The following is a 20060-nucleotide window of genomic DNA, read 5'->3' as shown; positions in this document are numbered from 1 at the left end:
TTGATTTCGTTTTCATCATGTGATGATTGTTCCTCTTCTGCACTGCTTGAGGTGGTGGTACAATGCTCTTCCAACATAGCAGTAGAGCCGCCACCGAAGGCACGTTATCTACATGTGATAGGCATGAGTGAATCCCCCTGACCCTCCTGCGCTAAGCGTTCCACCTTCTCCTTACCTGGACATTGACCCTGTGGTGCAATCCACTGCACTCTCTCAAAATCTGTGACTCAGCCAGCAGGAGCCTGAGCCAGGTGTACTTCACCGGGCTGTTTACAGCAGTCGCCGCATAGTCTGCTGGTGAACCACCCGATGCAGTTGATGCAGCAGGGCTCCCTTAGGCGTGTAGTTGCAGCACTCAGATCACAAAATCTCGGTGTAGCACAGGGGCCTCACCCTCCAGAGTATCTGGCCAGCACAACATCATCCATCCTGTGATGCAGGGAGACGTCATCCACCATTGGTAATCCCCTCTGTGCACCCTAGTGTAGTGGTGGATCATAGTATGCAAAGCGGACCTCACTACGTTGGTGCACAGGATCACCTCTACCATTGACTGTACCAAGGTGCGCAAGGCGGGCTTCTCACACAGGTCAGCAACGTGTCTCCATGAGACCTGCCAGACTTCACCACCAGGTATGGGCGATCGTTGCACATCAATGTCTCCCGCCACGGCTCATCGACTCCACAGCTACTCCACGTCCCACTCCAGGCCACGGACGCAGGTCCAGCGAGGGATCCAGGTACCAGGCACAGGTCCAGTGAGGGATCCAGGAACCAGGCGCAGGTCCAGCAAGGGATCCAGGAACCAGGTCAGGTCCAGTGAGGAATCCAGGAACCAGACGCAGGTCAAGCAAGGGATCCAGGAACCAGGCACAGGTCCAGCGAGGGATCCAGGAACCAAGTGCAGGTCCAACAAGGGATCCAGGGACCAGGTCCAGCAGGGGATCCAGGAACCAGGATCTCATCCTGGTCAACCGAGATGTTGGGTGGCTTCAGGGGGTTGTTGATGTGTGCTGCACTATGCCCTGGCTGCTCAAATCTGCATTTTTTCTTTCTTTTATATTGGAGGTGGACAGATAGGCTAAGTCCAAACTTGCCGGTTAGCGTGACTTTTTCTATCGCTAAGTGCTTATCGCTGGATTCCACCCGCTATCGCTGGTTTCATTAACACCATCGCGCTAATGTTAGCTGAAGTTTTCACCGCTGATCCCTGGAGCTATCACTTGTTAGCAAAACATGCTAATACGTCGCTAACAGGGTGATAACTTGCAGGGATGGACGGGGATAGGAAAACTAGCGCTAACCTAGGTTAGCGATAGTTATCCCCATTTCTTGGTAATATGCCCCAAAGTTTACTGGCTGTCTGACAAGGTGAGAGCTAATATTAAGGATGATGCGTCAAAATGCTCGATTTGGGGGTTATTGATCCCTCCTGTAGTCCTGGTCCAGTCCAGTGGTACTGGTACCCAAGGCTGCCCTCTCAGGTACCACTCCAGGACTGCTGTTTTACGTGGATTACAGGGGACTCAGTTCAGCCACAAAGACTGATGCTCACCCAATCCCTAGAAGTGATACGCTCATTCATTTGTTGGAAGTCTCCAAGTACCTGATTACCTTCGATTTGACATCAGCATACTAACAGATTGCCTTTCAATTTAGAGAGATGCCCCTGCCACCTTTTAGAGGCTGGTCAACTGGGCCCTGGCTGGCTTGGAGGACTTCGCTGCTGCTTACCTAGAAAGTATGGCTGTCTTCAAGTCTTGCTGGGATAACAACCTGCACCACCTTTGGCAGAGTGGTGTGCAATAGAAAGGGAGGTATTTGAAGTGGTCTGTTCAATAAAGAAGGTGACACTATACTTGTTTGGAGTTCACTTCCAAGTTCAGACAGAACACAGACCCCTTATATGGCTGATGCAGCATCAGCATGAGATTCCAGAAATGTTAATGTGGTCCATCTCTCTGCAAGAAATGGAATCTACCTGTTGGGTATGGCATTGGGACTGACCATGCCAATGCTGATGGTCTTTCCAGGTGTTTCCACCATAGCAATGGTAACTTCCATTTTATTATTTGCAGTTTTATATAGCGCTTACTCGACCAGTAGGTTTGTGAGTCCTTTACATGCACACCAGTTGCATTACAGATGGACACATTCATTTTTCAGGCACGGGGAGTTTACGTGATTTGCTCAGAATCACAGAATGCTTGAGCCTCCAGCCAAGACTCGAGCCTGGTTCCCCAGCTTCAAGGTAAGCCGCTCTGGCCATTATACCACATACTCTCCCCTTCAGGAGTTCTCCTTGCTTTATGCTTGGGTGACGCATTTTGGTAATGACAGTCTTTTATATGGTATTCCCCCAAAATGTTTTGCTTTCACTATCCTATTTTTGCTGAACCTGTTTTTGATGGCATTAGAGTTGAACACACTTTACTCCTGCTAACCATGATAAAACTAGTAAACATCTACATAGCACTTTCATTTACGAATAAATACCTAGTAAATGTTACTACATGTATCCAGTTCCTGTAAATTAAATTCTATAATTGGGCTGCATCACACATTGTGCCACCCACCAAAGAGTCCTGCCACTGGAGCCTGTTCTGCAGTTTTAAACTAACAATTCTACATGGCAAAATAAACCTTTATCAGTCCTAAACCTTCCATTTTAATACTTATTACAAGACTCATAGGATAGGGAGCGTGGAATTAAAAAAGTAGGACATGTGCACTTGGTTTTACATATCCTGGCAGTGAACTACTCCCAAAGTAATTTTTATGGTGGAGCAAGACTAGCTCGCCCATAGACTAACACTGGGTTAGGAACAACTAGAGAATAGTTCTTCCACTCCTTTGAATTGTAATTAAAAAAACTCAGCTTTTAAATTACTAGTCTGTGGAAAGGGGTTACTTTTATTTCGTGGTCTACTTTAAAGCTCACAACTTATCTCCTGAGTGACAAACTTATAATGGTGTAGTCAATGATTGATTTTGATTTAGCGGCAGCATGAGTTCCAGCTCATGGTTGGTCCTCTCTGCTTGAGTGTTTGTTAGGAGATGAGACTCGCAGGTCGCCTTGGGGTGGATTCGGTTCATTCATTCAACAGGAGATGCATTGCACCAGGATTGCTGCCACGGGTCTCAGGCATTCTCCTGCAGCTTCCAAAGCTGGGCAGCCGCCATATTGTCTCCTGCAGATACTACTCACATGCCCCGGCATCTGTGTAAGTAAACGTGACTGGCAGCCCAATCAAATAAGTCCATGGGGTTCCAGGACACCGGCAGATTAGGCACACCTGAGGTTGGCAGCTGATGGTGGGCAGGGAAAGGAGGAATCACAGAGTATACTCAAAGTGAGAGAAAGAAGTTCTCACACACTCATCATCTTGGACATGCTTCACTAACAGTGTTCAATATGCTTGTGTGCTCTATTAAAGTGACATAGTTCCTAGATCAGTTCACTTACCTTTCTTTCAGGCCCACTGTGTTGTCTGTCCTGCTTAGTTGTCATTAACTGTTTTGCAAGAGTGTGCAATACTATGCTGCAGTAATGTGCTTTATTTCATTGTCTTGTACAAGTGACCACATATTAATGGTGTCTGGGAACTATGCCGGGCTAAGGGCTCAACTTTTTGATTGCAGCATATGTCTTCCCCTGCATTACAGAGACACTTTAATGCCTCTACCAAATCCTGTCTGTGATGGCAATGGGAGGCCTCATAGGCATTGATAGTGTGTCCAGATTCCAGCAATCCACTTGTAACTAAAATGGTTAGTTCTATAGTTTATGCTAAGCCTAAAGTTTGCCAATTTCCCCTCATATGGAATATGATGCACCATGCCAACTGAAACAGGTGCAAGTGTTCATTTTGGACACATTTACATTTATTCCATAACTGATAAAGAAAAGGAGATCTTAAATGATTCATTGCAGGAGAATTGGCAAAATAGTTTAATTGTGCCATCTTTTTCATCTGCTGGACACTTTTTGTCTTTGTACTGAAGAAAGATCAAAATCTTCATCCTTGCATTGATTATAAAAGTATTAATCAGAATAGCTATATTTTGCCTCATCTAAATGACACCATGGAGTTAGCCCGTAGGTGTGAGTTTGAGAAGAAATCGATTTTCTTTAGTTATAAACAATGTGGATAGCTTACTCCAGGAAATTGCCACAGACTCTCCATGAGTAGAAGGAAGGGCAGCCCCTATTCTTCTCTATGCTGATGAAGCTGCCCTTTAGTTTTGGACCACAAATGGCCTGCAAAGACTAATGGATCACTTTCCATCATTCATGGAGGTCAGAGATCTTCAAATAAATATAAAGAAACCCTACATGAGGATCTGTGGAAAGGGAGCTTGTAAATCATGTGCTCATTATATCAATGGCACACCAATTGAAATGGTCACTTCGCTTTCCTACCTAGGAATTCTATTTTCCTCTAATGGTTCTTGGACCTGCATACAGAAAACAGACTAAAGATGATACATACCTGTGAGGGCATCTGTAGTTTTGTCACTAAGCTAGGTTGTTAACCATTCCAGGAGATGGTCTTAATACATAGAGCCAAATGTGCGACTGCAACTTCTTGTTGGAGTGGGGTATGGGATTTCACAGAATCCACAACTTCACAAATGCAAGAGAATATATTTCTTCAATGACTGCCACAGTACAATCTACATCAGCCTATATTGCAACTTTTGGAGGATCTACTAGCAATAAAGCCCGCCAGTTGTGGCATTCTATTTGGACCATAAAAGAGACCAAGCTCACAATAGCAATCATGATGGGATGTTTGAGACTGGACAATGCACAGAGAATCCCGTGGTTCTTGAATATCTCCAGACAGATTGCCCAATTTAATGGTCCTCCATTACTGAATGAACCCGATAGCATAACACACTATAGTAAAAGGGATTAAAACGTTTTCTTCTTGAAATGAAGGCTGATGCTAGTTGTGTCAAAGATAGCACTAAACCCTCAGTTGTAAGATACTGCTCCATGGCACAAAAGGAGGGCCTCCAGAGGTATCTTACACTCACATCTAATACCCAACTTCATTTTGTCCTGACACGTCTACAATTGGGCACACTTCATGCTTTGGTAGCCTTTCCATAAATGAAACAATGGTAAGAGGCAGCTATTAAATTCCCATGTGATGGAAGATCCACTCTAGCAACAATGCATTTTATCCTATTTTGTAATTTCTATAGAGTAATTGGGAAACTAAATGTAAAGCCATTGTTTTTAGCAAATAATATTGGGTATTGCAATGATGCTTGTTGATATCTGTTCCTTGGAGGATCCAAACGTGTTTTAGAGATGCCTCCTTTATATTGAAAGCCATTTATATTAGGAAACAGATGCATTATATGTAACTTGCTGGTGGCTCTAAAATTTCATTGACATACACTTTGGAATTAGCACCCCACTGTGAAGCAGCAGCCTGGTAGTCTAGCTATAATATTCTGTTTTTATAAATATACTCGCATGATTAAGTGTGGCTGGAGGATCACAGTGCTGCAGTGATTGTTTTTGAAAGTCATGTTTCAGCAGGTTTAAAACTTTATTTTACTCTAGCATAGTGGCCCCTAGTGAGAGTTTTTTTTTTTAATAGAATATAGTGGTTGACCAGAGTTTTATTTTTTTAACTCTGTCTGATTTGGAATTTATTTGATCATCATAGCACAGCAATTTCATTAGCTGTTGGTAGTTTCTGACCAGATGTATTTTACCGCACTAAGCTGCACACACACTTTGTGAGCCTGTAGGATCAATCTAAAAGTATCAAATTGCGTTAGCACTTTACAATGAGTTGGCTGGCCTTCTATTTTGCGATCGTAAGTTCATGCAGCTATTTTTGTTGCGGCGGATGAGTCTTGAAATTTCTTACATATTGAGTGACATTCTGTTTTTGCTGGTAGTAATTTGTTATTTTAGTTTATATTTTATATATTGTATTTTGGATTTCATCGTCTTTGTACATCTTATCAACCAGAGTTTTGAAACATTCTGCTCGATCATAAGAAATTTTATACTCGTTGGTGAAAGAGCCGGACCATAAATTCTAGACCAATTCCAGAGACACAATTCAATAGTTCTTTTTAGCAGCATGGAAGCGTGCAGGGGAGAGCATTTGTTGGTAAGTCAATCAATTATTAAAGTTCCCCAGTACATATAATAACCACAGACAACTACGTAAAGTTTATTTAATTTATTACAAAGCCAGAAATAACTGAACATAAAGGCATCTCAAGACGAGAGTATAAAAATACATCAGAATTAGCATAAAGCAAGATCTGCATATCCAATTAAGACTATGAAGTATGAATAATACAATTAATTCTAGAAGCAGAATATAGAGGATCAAAAGCATGAGTCAAATTTTCTCTGCGCGGAGGGTTGGTGAATAAAACATTAATTTATCCCTACACTAACTCTAAGATGATAATCCCCACTTAAGCATCTTCAGGAGGAAGGATAAAAGGTGTCAGCATGTGGAGTCTTCCTAAGAAGTCTTTCCACAGGCCAAGGCTCATGTAGCATGAAGCTACACAGACAGAGCTTGCTCTCAGACGCTCTCACCCCAAAGGCAAAGTAGATGTGGGAGCTTTCTCTATTCCCATCACAATATTCATAGGTAATGTTCCCAAGATTAATTGCAGAAATGCTATCTGCTCTGGGTACAATGGTAAAGGTTATTTTCCATGGGACAACAGTGTTCTTTCCTTGCAACATTTTGTCCTTGGTTCCCAGGCCTTCTCCTGTGTGAAGTACAACAACCGTCCTTTATCTACTCAGGCTACGCTATTGTAACTTCTCCTCTCATTGCCTAACTACTAAAACAAAGACGTTATTCTAGCTAACAAGCGCTTCTTTCACATGCAACACAAAACGTGAGAAAGAACAAATTCCATAGCACACATGAAATTCAAACTGTTAATTCTAAAGCAAGTTTCCAGGGAACTACATTTTTGGCCTACAAGATTCAGGTAACATAAGAAAGCATTATATGAGCTTTACGAAATTGAATAGGAAATGATACACCTTCAATTAATGCCTTTACCTTCATCTAAATGACACAATTAATAAACACATTTAGTGCATAAATAATTGTCAGTTTCACAACACGAATCTTCACGTTTAATGTTTTCTGCTAGTTACATTCACTTTCTACGTTAATTCTCAATGTTACTTTTCAACGCTTAAGCACATCATGGTTTAGGTTAATACATTCTAAATTCTACCACTTTAGGTAACTACAACAAAGGATTATATGCGGGTTCGCACTACATGAGCAATCTTAATGCACCCCTACAAATAAAATGTGATACTCTCTACCTCATTAGTCTACTACAATGACAATATGACAAGTTATTTATTTTTATGCTTTTTTGGAATTATTTGTACTTTTATGGCTTAATTTCAAAACCGAATAAACATTTTAAATTGAATCAATTTTATATTCAATGCCTCTGATCTTTCAAGGCAAAACTAGTGACTTTATTATTTAATATGAATAGGAAAAGAGTTTTTTGTTGGGACGATCAATCTGCATTAGCCTTCAGAAGAATCAACGTATGTTTACTCCAGCACCAAACTTATGTCATACTGATACTTCGAAGAAATGTATTTTGGAAACAAAAGCCTCTGAAAGAGCAGCTGCACCAGTTCTGTTAAAGATCAAGAAGATGATGGTCAAGAGCATCCAGTCTTTTATCCATCATATGAGTTGTCGGGTCTGAATGGCTTTACCTGTAATGGAAAGGTAACTTTTAGCCTTGTAAATGGAGTGTACTTAGTGGAAATATCTTTTGAAATACATTAGAAACAATTCGAAAACTGAACCTGTCATCAAAATTTGCAGTGTTTGAGAAATCTTCAGAGTAAAAATGCCAAGTTAGATGGACATTTTTCAGTGTACAGTATGATTTTACTGAAACCTATATTTTTGGTTCCAAGAATGTGTTGGCCAATATTCTTTTAGACACTTATAAGTAACCTTTAATTCCTTCCCAACGTGAAGTTGAAATCATTCAGTCTTTCTTCGACAAAGTCAAAAATGTAACCTGCAAAACAACTAGCTAGCAGCTATTGAAAAATCACCAAATATCAAACATTTACAGTGTTAAGTAGAAAGAAAGAAAAGAAGAAAGAAAGCACATAGTAAAATCAATAAAATAATTCAAAGTGAATGTGTTAAAATATTCTCTTAGAGGAGAATCTTTCTATGTCACCCACAATATAGTCAAATTTATCTCTCTAACCCTTGGATCAGTAACACTTATTTTCTGAGGATGCTACGTGAACCATGTTGTAAATCCAATAATATAATAATATGTCGGTTTTTTTCCGTTCCCAGAATTAAAAAAATATTTTGTCACAAATCTTCAGTTTGTGTTTATGCGTATGTGTTCATATTCACATGAACATATACTGCAGTAGAATGCGTTTTTGAAGTTGCAATTAGGATGAATTTGTAATGTTCCATTAAAATCAGTCGATTTGTCAATCTTTGTACTTAACATTGTAGATGGACTTGGTCTTAATAGGCTCTTCATACACATGTGTGTTGATACATTTTTCACTCTGCAAATACAGCAAATATTTTCCAATGGAAAAAAATTACTAGTAAGTAATTGTCAGTTTTTAGGTATAATTTTTGATAAGCTTATTCAAGATGCTGAATGTGGTGCCCTACTAACGTCCTGTCTACTTAATAATTTGGAGCAGTAAATTCCTATCTAATAATGAGCGCTTTACATACCATTTATACGTCTATGTGGATAACCTTGGGGTCTCTGTGTGCCTTTGATGGAATGTGCTTCATTGACGTAATCATTCTTATAAGTAGGGAAGGCCCAAAAAGCAAATTATCTTTAGGGTAGAAAGAATGATGCCTCTCTTAATTCACAAGAGAGTTTTGTTGAGAAGGTTTACAATATTAAAACACATTGAGTGATTCCTCATTATGGAAAAAAACATTCAGATCAAGGAAGATTAGACTTGAATTATGATATTCCATATAACATGTTAATTACTGCTTTGTTTGCTAAGCCAACTGTGATATTTTTTTAGTTGAAATCTTACATAAAGAAAGGTGGGCCCTGTCCAAAATGAACTGGGTGTAGGTTAAAGTATTGTTCAATTACCATACATGATTGAACCTGAGAAACTTGAGTGTCGGCTCTTTAATGAAATGCTAAGGCTACCTAGCTACTTATATTCTGTGCTTTTGTGCTTTTGCTCTTAAAAAGTCACTAACACTTAGTGATAGTCACAAATCGTGTCTTGCACACCGCAGTTCATGTTGATTGTTGTCTTCATATGTGAAGATTTTAATTTTTTTTTATTCTGAACACTTGGGATTTGATGTGTATAAAATAATATTTAGTTTGATCTAAACAATGTGACAGACATCACATTGGTTTATTACATATACTTTTTTTTCTGCCCAGGCTACAAGAAGGCATGACAATGAGGATTGATTAAGCTATGTAAAAACCTGGGAACCAGGCACTTTGCATAGAGGCTTTTAGGATATTGAAATATGATTCTCGTCTCCCCGTAGTATTTTCGGGATCACGTTTTTTATTTTCTATGTGGTGCATACGTGGAGCTCTTTTGAAATTGACTCCCATAGGTTTTGGCTGATTATTTTACAATATTTTTAAATGAACTTTTGAACATGTATTTAAACATCTATTACTTTTTTACAAGCTCTTTTTAGTATAATATTGATGTATATCCGGTTTTCCGAATACTGTAAATCAGTGTAAAATCACCAATAAGCTGAATAGTGGTTTCTGGGCCAGGGCGTCTGCTCATGCAAACTGATTGTTTGTTAGGCGCAAGCACTTTACAAAAAGCTATAAAAAGGAGGGCAGTGGGCTTGAGCTCGTGCTCACGAAGACTAATTCGTATTTACCTCTGCTTGTTAGTGTTTTCAGTATTGCACATATATTGCACATGCACTTTAAAAAGGTTACTGGGTTTGGGCTGGTCGAAATATAAATTGCTTTTATGTAATATTCGTGTGATGCATATGCATTTTTGTGAGTCGAATGGATTCCCTTTATATTATTTTATCCTTAAATCAAATGAAATGTATTGTATTGTATATCTACTTTTATGGTCATATTGGCCGAAATAAAGTTTTCTGAACTGAACAACTATTCTAAGAGAATGGTTGGCTTATTTTACATAAAGGCTAATCCTGGAAATCACTCACTGTGCATTCCCATTTTCCCCATAGGATATCGGGTTGTCCTACATTTTATTAGACTGCTAGTGAAAAAATGAGTTTACGTTGTATTTGGGCTCTTTGTGTAACATTACCAAACAAGTCTATGTGGCCCTGTTGTGTACGAAAATTCATGTCAAAATGCGTTTTTGTAAGCTTTTGGAATAAATACATTCAAACTCAACTGCAGATTTCGCATTTATAAATTATGTTGAAGGTGAACCTAGGCTTTTGTGTATGTCACTTTAGTGGTGATTTGAATACAGGTCCGGTCAGTTTTCAACGTTTCTCCTGAGCGTATTACATACACCCTTTGTGACCTTATTACCTCCAATTATATGTAATCCTATAATAATAAACTCTAGTAAAACTGATCTGATATACAGATTTCTTTATTCACATTTTTAAACTGTTGATATTTACTTGAGTTCTCCCTCAATGGAGGGGGGGGGGTCAAATACGGAAACTATCTCCTACAGGATAAAAGAGCACTTGAGATCAGGAGGATGAAAATGGTCTCTCTAGGGGTTAGAGTATGCCACTGGGAATAAAAGGAGGTAAAGTTAATTAGAACTGGAACAACAGGGCTGAACAAATGAAGATGTCCTCTCGGAGGACTGACTGGGATTGGGCATGTGTAGTGTCCTGCCTTATTCTTTTTTGTTTAAATGTACATCAGGGCCCCAAACTCCCTGGCGACTGACACATAAGAACCACGGAAGAACACTATCTGAGAGGAAGTGTGTGGCACCCCCTTATCTTCTAAAATATTATTGTCAGGGACCTCCCAGCTTACGCGAGACTTGTGAAACGAGAAGGAATATCAAAATCTAATATAAAACATGAGTGCAGCATTACTGTCCTTGGAAGTGCTCCTGTTGAGGGACACAACCCTGGGAACGGTGTTGGGTACTTCTCCCCCCCCCCGTATCTGTAGCCGAGCAGCTGGTGCACCTGAAAAAGGCTCCCTCCCACACAGACTGGGCTGCAGATGGGGTGAGTGAGACCTTGATCCCACCCTCACTGACTAGACGTGGGTGGGAGAAGCAAGAGAGGAGATGGCTACTGCAGAGGCGCACAGGAGCTGCGCTGAGGTTATGGGCAACTGGCAGGGACCATCGCAGCTGTGTCCCCCCGCAGCACCCAACATGACCACACCAGTAGAAAGAAAAGGAGCGCTGACGGTGCATTGCCATAAAAAAGCAGTTTGCAGTATGATTCCGATGATAGCAAACCTAACCTCATTACAGGGGAATGCCCATAAGATTTACAAGGCTAAGGAAAAAGTAATTTGATAAGGCCTAGCAACATAGTCAAGAATGTGCATATTTCTCTGTATGATGCCTCAGAAAGGGAAGGGAGACTATCTGCATTCCCCCAACTGTTTTGGGATCTGCCAGAAGTGCAGGAGCCCCCATGCTAGTTTCATAATGGCACCCTAAGTCTCTCAGGGGTTAAATTGATGACCCTGGTAGAGTATTCCTGGAGCTAATGCTTCTAGTCTGAGGTCTGTAGGGTACAAGGATCTTCGTCGTTAGGTCCTAGGGCTGCTTTGCAGCATGTGTAAAAGTAGAAAAAAGACTCATGCAACACAATCTAGTGAATGTTTGAATACGTTATTGAGAATAGCAAAGTTAGCAATCATTACATGTAAGAATGAATGTCATAAAAGTACTTCATTGACAATGACGAAGTTAAAAATGAATCATTGCATGTAATCATGAATCTCATTATAAAATGGCACCATCCTAAATTATTTTACTGCTGTTGCATTGGATTTCCTTGACATATTTCTACTTTTAATAGGGTGGAGATACCCTGACAAAGCCATGAAACATGACTTTTCATAGCTACACCCTATTATATTGGGACCAGTACAAGTTTAGGGTATTGTGGTTTTATGGTTCAAGTTCTAGGGGTGTAAATTGTTAAGAGAGTGTCACCCTAAGTATTTCTTATTGCCAACTCATGTATATTTGTACATTAATACTTAGTAATAAGTAGTGTGTGCGTAATAAAATAACTTTCATTTTTGGCAGACTGGAGAATAAATTATTGGGTGGTGTTGGTTGATTGCCTGAAGACGGGGTACTGGCCTGCACCTGCTCTTGGGCTGCACTGCCTTGCTACCCTGAGAGAGCCAAGTGCTACGGCAAGGTACTTTGTTCCCAGTAGACCTAAGGTTGCAGACCTATCACTTGCGAAGGACTAACATCCTTCCTATCTAATAACATGCTTTCTTGCTAACTCTAGCTTCATGACCCTCCTCAGTTAGCTGCAACATGACTTAGAGAATATTCGGTGATAATAGTAATACTTTATGGTGTGAACATCTGAGAGTTTGTAGTATATCTACAGAAACTACATTTATTTGCATTGTGTTTAATTGGAAGTATAGTTATTGTGAATTTAAATAGTATTTCGTATTTTATATTGAAAGCTGCTAATAAAAATGCAACGCTAAAAGAACACTGTGAAGGAAAACAAAAGTTGAATTCTGCCCTGACTGCACTCTCCCTTAGAAGTCATAAATGTTTTTAGCGTAAACATTGTGAATAATATCAAAGTTGCTTTATCCACCCAATTGCCATGTAGGTTGTGCCACCGTGCATGCAATTCATTGTTTACATAAAAAGTATAAAGGGCCAAAATGATCATTTCCTTCCAATGTGAAGGTTTATTTAATTTGTGTCCCTTTACTTTTACATTTTTAGGGACTTCAGCATCTGCATAATCACAAAACGATCCATCGTGATGTAAAAGGGAATAACATCCTGTTGACCACAGAAGGAGGAGTAAAACTGGTGGATTTCGGTAGGAAATACTTGGCTATTTACATTGTTAACATATGATGATTGTAACACCATTTAATTAAATATATTATTAAAATTAAAATATTAAAATATTTACATATCGAAATTTGTGTGAACACGTTAGCATGATTTTCTTATTGCTAATAAAATGTATGTCTGTAATGTGCACATAATTACTCATTTGGATACTTACCATACATTTCCTATTTAATTGATTGTTAAACGTGCTGCTGATGTAACGCATCATCTTCGGAAATATTTCTAAACAATTTGTACCTCTCATTTTCATTTGCATAACGATTTTCGTGACTAACTGCCTTCATCCGTCTTATTGTGCGTGCAGAATAGCACCATTCTGCTATAGTAACTGATTTCCTTACTCTTCAGCTCCTTGGATTTGTGGTCAACCTAAATTCGTGAACAATAAGTAAATACCTCCCAAAGAATTATTTAATTTTTACTGAGAGGTGGCGGAGAACACAGGGCTACAATCATTGGGGGTAGAGGTGGTGTCTTTTAGTCATTGCAGTAAGGATGAGTCTGAGGGGCTTATTATGAGTTAGGCGGTTTTGAGACCATCATAGTCGCTGTTGGACTTGGCCCTTCTGGCAGGTTCACTCCTGAACTTTTCCTCTTTTAATGTTACACAATTGTAGTGATTTCTGGTCTTGGCGCACTTTGACACTGTGTCCCAGTGTAAAGTGCGTGCGCTCTCTGAGTGGGTGTGTGAGATTGGCCTGCCCTCCTATAGGAATGCATGGGGGATATGTGCGTCCATGGTAGTTTCTGATGTGTGGGGAGTGCAGGGTCGAATTTGGTATGTGCGGGCTCTTGAGATTGAATTCTGCATGATGATGTGTGCAGATTTAATGTGTCTAGTGTGGAAGTGCCACTTCTAGAAGTTGGCCTGTCTGTGCAGTGAATGTGAATTGACTGTCTGGCTTGTGATTGGCTGGAGCTGGCTGTTGTGCCTGGCTTCAGGAGTCAGGATGGGTTTGCCCCGGTGTTGAATGGAGAGATCTGCATGTTGATGTGAGGGAGGAGTGCACCTCGGACCTGAATAGGGCTGGGCCTTCCCACCACAATGCTGGCTCGACCCCCTGTGGTGTGCCTGATGTCCCTGACCCATCCTGTGAATAGGCAGAGGGGCTTAGCAAAACAAAGTGCTCAAGAACCAGTTGCGTCTGGTTCACCCCTTGCCTGCACCTTTGAAAACAAAGGAAAGGTGTGTATAAAAAGAGGCTGTGACCTCATGTAAAATGTCCTGACTTGAATCTACCAGGAGCGTGCTGCTGGGGCCTAGGGGAAGATTTGCCTCCCTGGGCCCTGCCCAGCCCCTGGATGCCTGGATGCCTGGATACCTGGAGTTCCTGCTTGGATCCTAACAGGAGGGTGCTTGCTGCTAGTGGGGCCCAGGAGGGACCGCCATGGGGGCTGTCTCCTTGCTAGAGTGCCCTGTGTGCTGGCCCCTGGGCGCTGCATTGCCCCTCCTGATGCCCAGGACCTCTTGGAAACCCTTTTCTCCAGTTGCTTTGTGGGGCTAGGGTTTCTGTGTCCGTTAGCACCTGGGAAGCGCTTTGTTTTGAACTGTCCTGCTCGTGTTTATAGCAGGTGCTTACCCTGCATTTTGCCCGTGTTTATGGCGCCTTAATTGCGGGTGCCCACCCCGCATGGCCGCGGTATTTATCGTATTTCTCCTTACGGGTGCCCACCCCGTTTTATATTTCAATTCGAGGGAACCTACCCCTCATTGTGAAAGGAATCACTGCCGCAGCCCGTGGAGCACCGGAAGCTTGAGTCCGGCCTGCCGCCTGGTTGTGGGCGGGGCCGGTGTTATTTCCGCTTCCCCCCTCTGCCGGAGGGAAGCTGTGCCACGTTGGATCTCCCGGGTGGGGAGAGAAGGAGCATGGTGGCTCTGCAGGGCTCCCATGAGCGGAGGGAGCCCTGCAGCATCGAGAAGTCGTCCGGGGAAGCGCGGCGCAGCGAGACCCGACAAGCCTCTCCGGAGCGAGAGAGCCCCGCCCGCTGCCACCGTGGCTGCCGAGAGAAGCCTTCCCCTGCCGAGAGCCGGTAAGTTAAGAAGGCTGGGGCGGTGGAAAGGCCACATGAGTGCAAGGGCCCGCAGTGACAGGCCAGGCCGACGGCAGCCTCTCTTAGAGCCAGGGAGGCTCTTGTGAGGAGCTGAAACAAGAGAAGGGGCCCCCGTGGGGGTCCCTCCAGGCACCGAAGTGGTGCCCTGTCTCAGAGCGGCCCCAGATGGTAGTGGGGCGCTCCAGCGTTATCTTTATTCGAGGAGCTAGATGGCTCCCCCGCCCCCCATTATTTTACGGAGCCAGATGGCTCCAACAATGGCCCCAATTATCTCAAAAGCCCCAGTGGGGGTCCCGGGTGCCAGAGTGGCCCGTGTTCTTGCCCCTGAAGTCTCCAGTGGTGGTTCCAGAGCCTAGAGGGCTCCCAAATGTGCAGCATTGTTCTAGAGCCTAGAGGGCTCCCACGTTCTGTGCATCCTCGTTCTAGAGCCTAGAGGGCTCCAACCTTTTGCGCAGTCTTTGTTCAGAGGGCCAGTGAGAGCCACTCTAGCAGTTTTGCTGATTTCACAGCTGCCCAACAAGTTGTGGGCAGCTGCACCGTATAGGTTTTTCTTTCTAGGGACATGTTTTTGGACTCAGGAGTGAGTCTCACTCCTTCGCCCCTACCTTGGCCTTCCACAGCTGCGCAGCACTTAGTGCCAGCTGCAGCGTTTAGGCCCTGTTCTTGTCCTCGGCTGCCCAGCAAGTAGTGGGCAGCTGCAACGTTTAGGTTTTGGCGCAGTGGCGCAACCTGGACCTTGATGTGATTTATGTGCTAATGCTTTGGGTGTTAGGAAATGTACTGTGTGTAATATGTTTGGCGCACCCTGTGTTTGATGCCTCTAAATATGATGTATGCATAGGAGGTTGTTTTACCTGTTTAGGTATGTTAGGGAGATTGTACTTCCCTGTGTGATTTACGCCCCTAGTGTAAGGTTTTACTTAGGTGGTGAGGGTCTAATGTAGTTAGACTGATGGGATACTGTGTATGTTGGATTTCATGGCACAGACTGTTGCAAGTGCAGTGAATATCAGTGTTTACTGACTGTACGTTCTATGACCTATTTTTACTTGTATGTTTTAGTTCACCTTTACCATGTTCACTTTGTGATGATCCTGACAGTGGTCCATGTGGCCCTGTCAGGTGTACATAATCCCTTGTAAATATTGCCCATGCCAGTTGGAACAATGTATATGGTGTGATTACTTTCTGATGTGTTTTGATAACACAAAAGCTATTTTTGATATTACCTTGTGTGGAGTTTCTTTTATGGGGGGCCTGGGATGCTGTTGCTGGTGGGTGCTTGCACAAATGCTTTACACATTGCCTCCGGGATAAGTCTGACTGCTTGTGCCAAGCTACCAAGGAGGTGAGCAGGGGTTATCTTTGGCGTGTAACTCCCTTGCCCTGACTAGAGTGGTGGTTTCTGCCTGGCTTTGGCGCAAGCCTGAGCCAACTAGAAATCCCATTTCTAACAGTCGCCGTGGTGGTTCGACCATAGGCACCCCTGTGGGGCCGCTGCGGTATTCCGAGGTTGGCAGTCGGACCGCTGCCTCCGCTGTGTTCCAGGATCCTGCGGCAGTGTGGAAAGGGGCAGGAATATGTTGGCGGTGCTGATGCTGGCACCACCGAGCATATTTAGAGTTTTATTTAAACCACCCATTTCACGGCAGTGACCTTGCCATAAAAAGGGTGTCGGACATGCAGGTAAGAGGACCCTAACAGGGTCACCTGCTGAATTTGTCCACGGGGGTGCGTGCAGGAGGTGGCACATGTTGTCCCCCCTATATTTACACCTTTATTTCTGCACTGTGTGGCGTGTATAACATGGGGCATGCTCCACCGTTCAGGAACTTACTGTAGGCACTGCCACGGTGGCACTCTGCTTGTTACGCTCTCTTATGATCCTAGCAGACTGCAGCTGCACCGCCTGCCTGCCTGCCCAGGATTAAACTTGGAATCCAGCAGTCGAGTGCACCACAGGCTTGGCGGTCCTCCTGGGAGTGCAGAGGTGGTGGTCCTATAGGAGGACCACCAAATTCCTAATCAGGCCCTAGGTATCCATGAGGTAAGGCTATAATCTGAGTTAAATAGGTGAAATTTGAACCTTTTTCAAAATCTCTTTTAGTCATCTGATGTCTTCATAGAATGTCCTGGAAGTTCCAGTGGGATGGAATGTGTGTATGGACGGAGCTATCCTTAACAAATTTCAATTTAACTTGAAATACAGCAATTTAATTTGGGGAGGCCAGCCTAAGGGGGACTTATCAGCTTAAATTGTTTGCTGCTTTTAGATTGGGCTACGTACAGCTTTTGCTATTTATTGACAGAGCTACTTTCTCTATGACATAACATCTACTTAGAGTAAGGGTTGGGTCAGCCCTATGCTCATTATTGGATGACTTTGTTGTGTATCTGAGTTGTCTGCTCTTGATTTAGTGATTTTGCTGTCTATTGTAGTATTTGCCCCACTCAGGGGTATTTCAGTGTTCTGATTGGATGAGTTATATCCTCCACTGTAGACTTGAGGGGACTCTTTTCTTTTTTTCATTGATCATTCAATGGGAGTGCATGTGTATCTTCATTTCTCGTCTCCCAGCTCTGTGGTCAGCTCTGTTCTCCTAATCTGCATGAGTAGGCTTCGTCACAGAGCTCGAGATCAGACAGTGCTAGCCTGATTTCCAGCAAACAGATGTCTTTATACAAAATTGAACTTTAAGAAAATGGCAGAATTCACCTTTTAAAGTGGGATCCTATGCTATGCAGTCAAAATGAGATGTTAACAGTGTCTTGTGAAGCATCTTTTCCAATAGTTGTCTTCAGTTTAGGGAAAAGCCACAGAGGGCTATCTGCAAGTGTTTCTGAATTTAGATTTCAAAGGAGTAATACAGGTAGCCATTGAAAGTACCAGCAGACACTGATAAAAACAGTAAAACACACAATATCTACTCTAGAAACATGCTGTGTCCTCATGGTTAGTTTTATGACTTCCCTTTACAGCTGAGTTGCCTGTACTAGCACAAACAAGTTATTAACTAAGTTTATTTATTAGTCCAAAATGAATCGAGAACAACTCAGACTTGCTAATAAATGATTCAAATTCAATTCCAATGTTTAGTTGTTTTCCTAAAACCTTATCAGATGGTTGTAATCCATTATTTGGTGGTGTTATTTTATTGTGCATACCACTTTCTGAAAATGTGACTTGTTCTGAATGCTGTCCTTTTATCAGTGGAACACCTGGGATGTTACTTAAGGTCTAATTTAATTAAACGGATTAGGAACAAGGACTATTCGATGAGACATGTTTGGCCTCAGTGGACCCTACTTGAATGGAAAGGATTCAACAAAATGCTGGTCATATTCAATTTACTTATAAGTCCCTTGTAGAATGGTATACCATATTCCAAGGCCCAGTAAGTTAAATGCTACTAGTGGGCCTGCAGTACTGTCATGGTTCGTTTGGTGTCACCCCTTCATTCTCATCTGGTTGCCTGTGTGCGTTTGAGTCCACTCATGCGGTACGCGATCTCCTCACTTCCGGTGTCTGCCGAGTAGCGGTCCAGCCTTCTGGCCGTACCCGCCATGGCGTCACTAGCGCTTTCGGGGGATTCCGCTTATCAGCTGTGGTTTCCCCCGGTTCGGTGCTTCGAATTATCGTCAGCCGGATGCCTGTTGCCTGCAATTGCTACAGACGCTGCCCCAGGTACTTCTGCCCTCCGCGCTGGAGCCCTTTACTTTCTACTCGTACTTCCATACCGCGCTGGAGCGCTAGCCAGTGTTTGTGCAAATACCGTGCTGGAGCGCTTGCTGCTAACTTTGCACTGCCTCGCTGGAGCGCTATAGCTGTTTTGTTGCTTATACGCGCTGGAGCACTATAACTTTTCTGTTGCTCTCCCGCACTGGAGCAATATAACTGTTCAGTTGTACTGCTGCGCTGGAGCGCTGTATTATATACCCGCACTGAAGTACTAGTTCTTTCACCTGCCTCACAGCAATGGTGCGCCTGTGTTTGAGGCCGGTAACTTCCTCCTGTTCCTCTACCTTGCACCTTGCCTCATCATGTAGCAAAGCCTTTGATTTTGTATATAGCGCAGGAGCGCTTCTGGTATTTCTTTTCTGACCTTACACTCATTGCTTGTGTGCCTGATTGATTATAGGTCTTTGCTCAGGGGCGCTTATTGATTTCATTTTCATAGCACAGGTGCGCTAGTAACTTGGCAAGACCTTCAGTTCCTTTCCTTCGATGGCAGCAGACCTTCTGATGTCCACACAGGAGGTAATCACTGTTCCCACATGAGTGTATGTTTGTGAGTGGTCGCAGGTTTGTTGTGTTGATGGTAACATGTGTTCCCTTGTCTTCCTGTCCAGCTGGTGCCCCCGGTTATCCAAAACAAAGAGACGTCCACTACTGCCTTCCTGACATCATCCTGACCTTTTTAGTTACCATCCTCACTCCCATCTTCATCGTAGTTTGTTGTCAGATCTAGAGTGTGGTAAGGTGGGCGTGGGGGCGATAGCTCATGTCGTCTCTGCGAGATCTCTATCTGCAAGAAAAAGGTAACTTGTGGGGATCTGACAAGAACGTTTTGTGTCACCCACCTAAGTTACATTATAAAACATGTCCCAGGACTGCTATTGCAGTCTGAATGCAGTGTCACACTGCCATGTCAACTTGACATTTAAACCCTCTTGCCAAGTTTTAAACTCCCCTTTTATTACATATAAGTCATCCCTAAGGAAGGATCCAGGTTGCACATAGGGCAGGGTGGTGTATAATTCAATGTTTGGACATGTACTTTAAAACTTTGCATGTCCTGGTAGCGAAAACCCCCAAATTTATTTTCACTACTGTGAGACCTGCCACTCCCGTAGGAAAGCATTGGGATTCCTTATTACATTGAATAAGCTTTCATTTCTAATTGAAAGGGGC

The 20060-nt window shown here is 42.8% G+C and overlaps 1 protein-coding gene across 1 annotated transcript in view; it reads left to right on the top strand.

The window, feature by feature from the left end:
- Positions 1 to 20060, top strand: part of MYO3A (myosin IIIA) — an 869350-nt gene that overhangs the window by 77650 nt on the left and 771640 nt on the right. The window contains exon 4 of the mRNA XM_078662798.1: positions 12959 to 13058. Within this exon, the coding sequence (XP_078518924.1) occupies positions 12959 to 13058 (100 nt within the window). The remainder of the gene's footprint in view (positions 1 to 12958; positions 13059 to 20060) is intronic.

The sequence above is a fragment of the Lissotriton helveticus genome, chromosome 10 (genome assembly GCF_964261635.1).
Source record: "Lissotriton helveticus chromosome 10, aLisHel1.1, whole genome shotgun sequence".
Lineage (NCBI taxonomy): Eukaryota > Metazoa > Chordata > Amphibia > Caudata > Salamandridae > Lissotriton > Lissotriton helveticus.
Note: the sequence above shows the minus strand (reverse complement) of the source record. Positions and strands in the feature narration are given on the sequence as shown.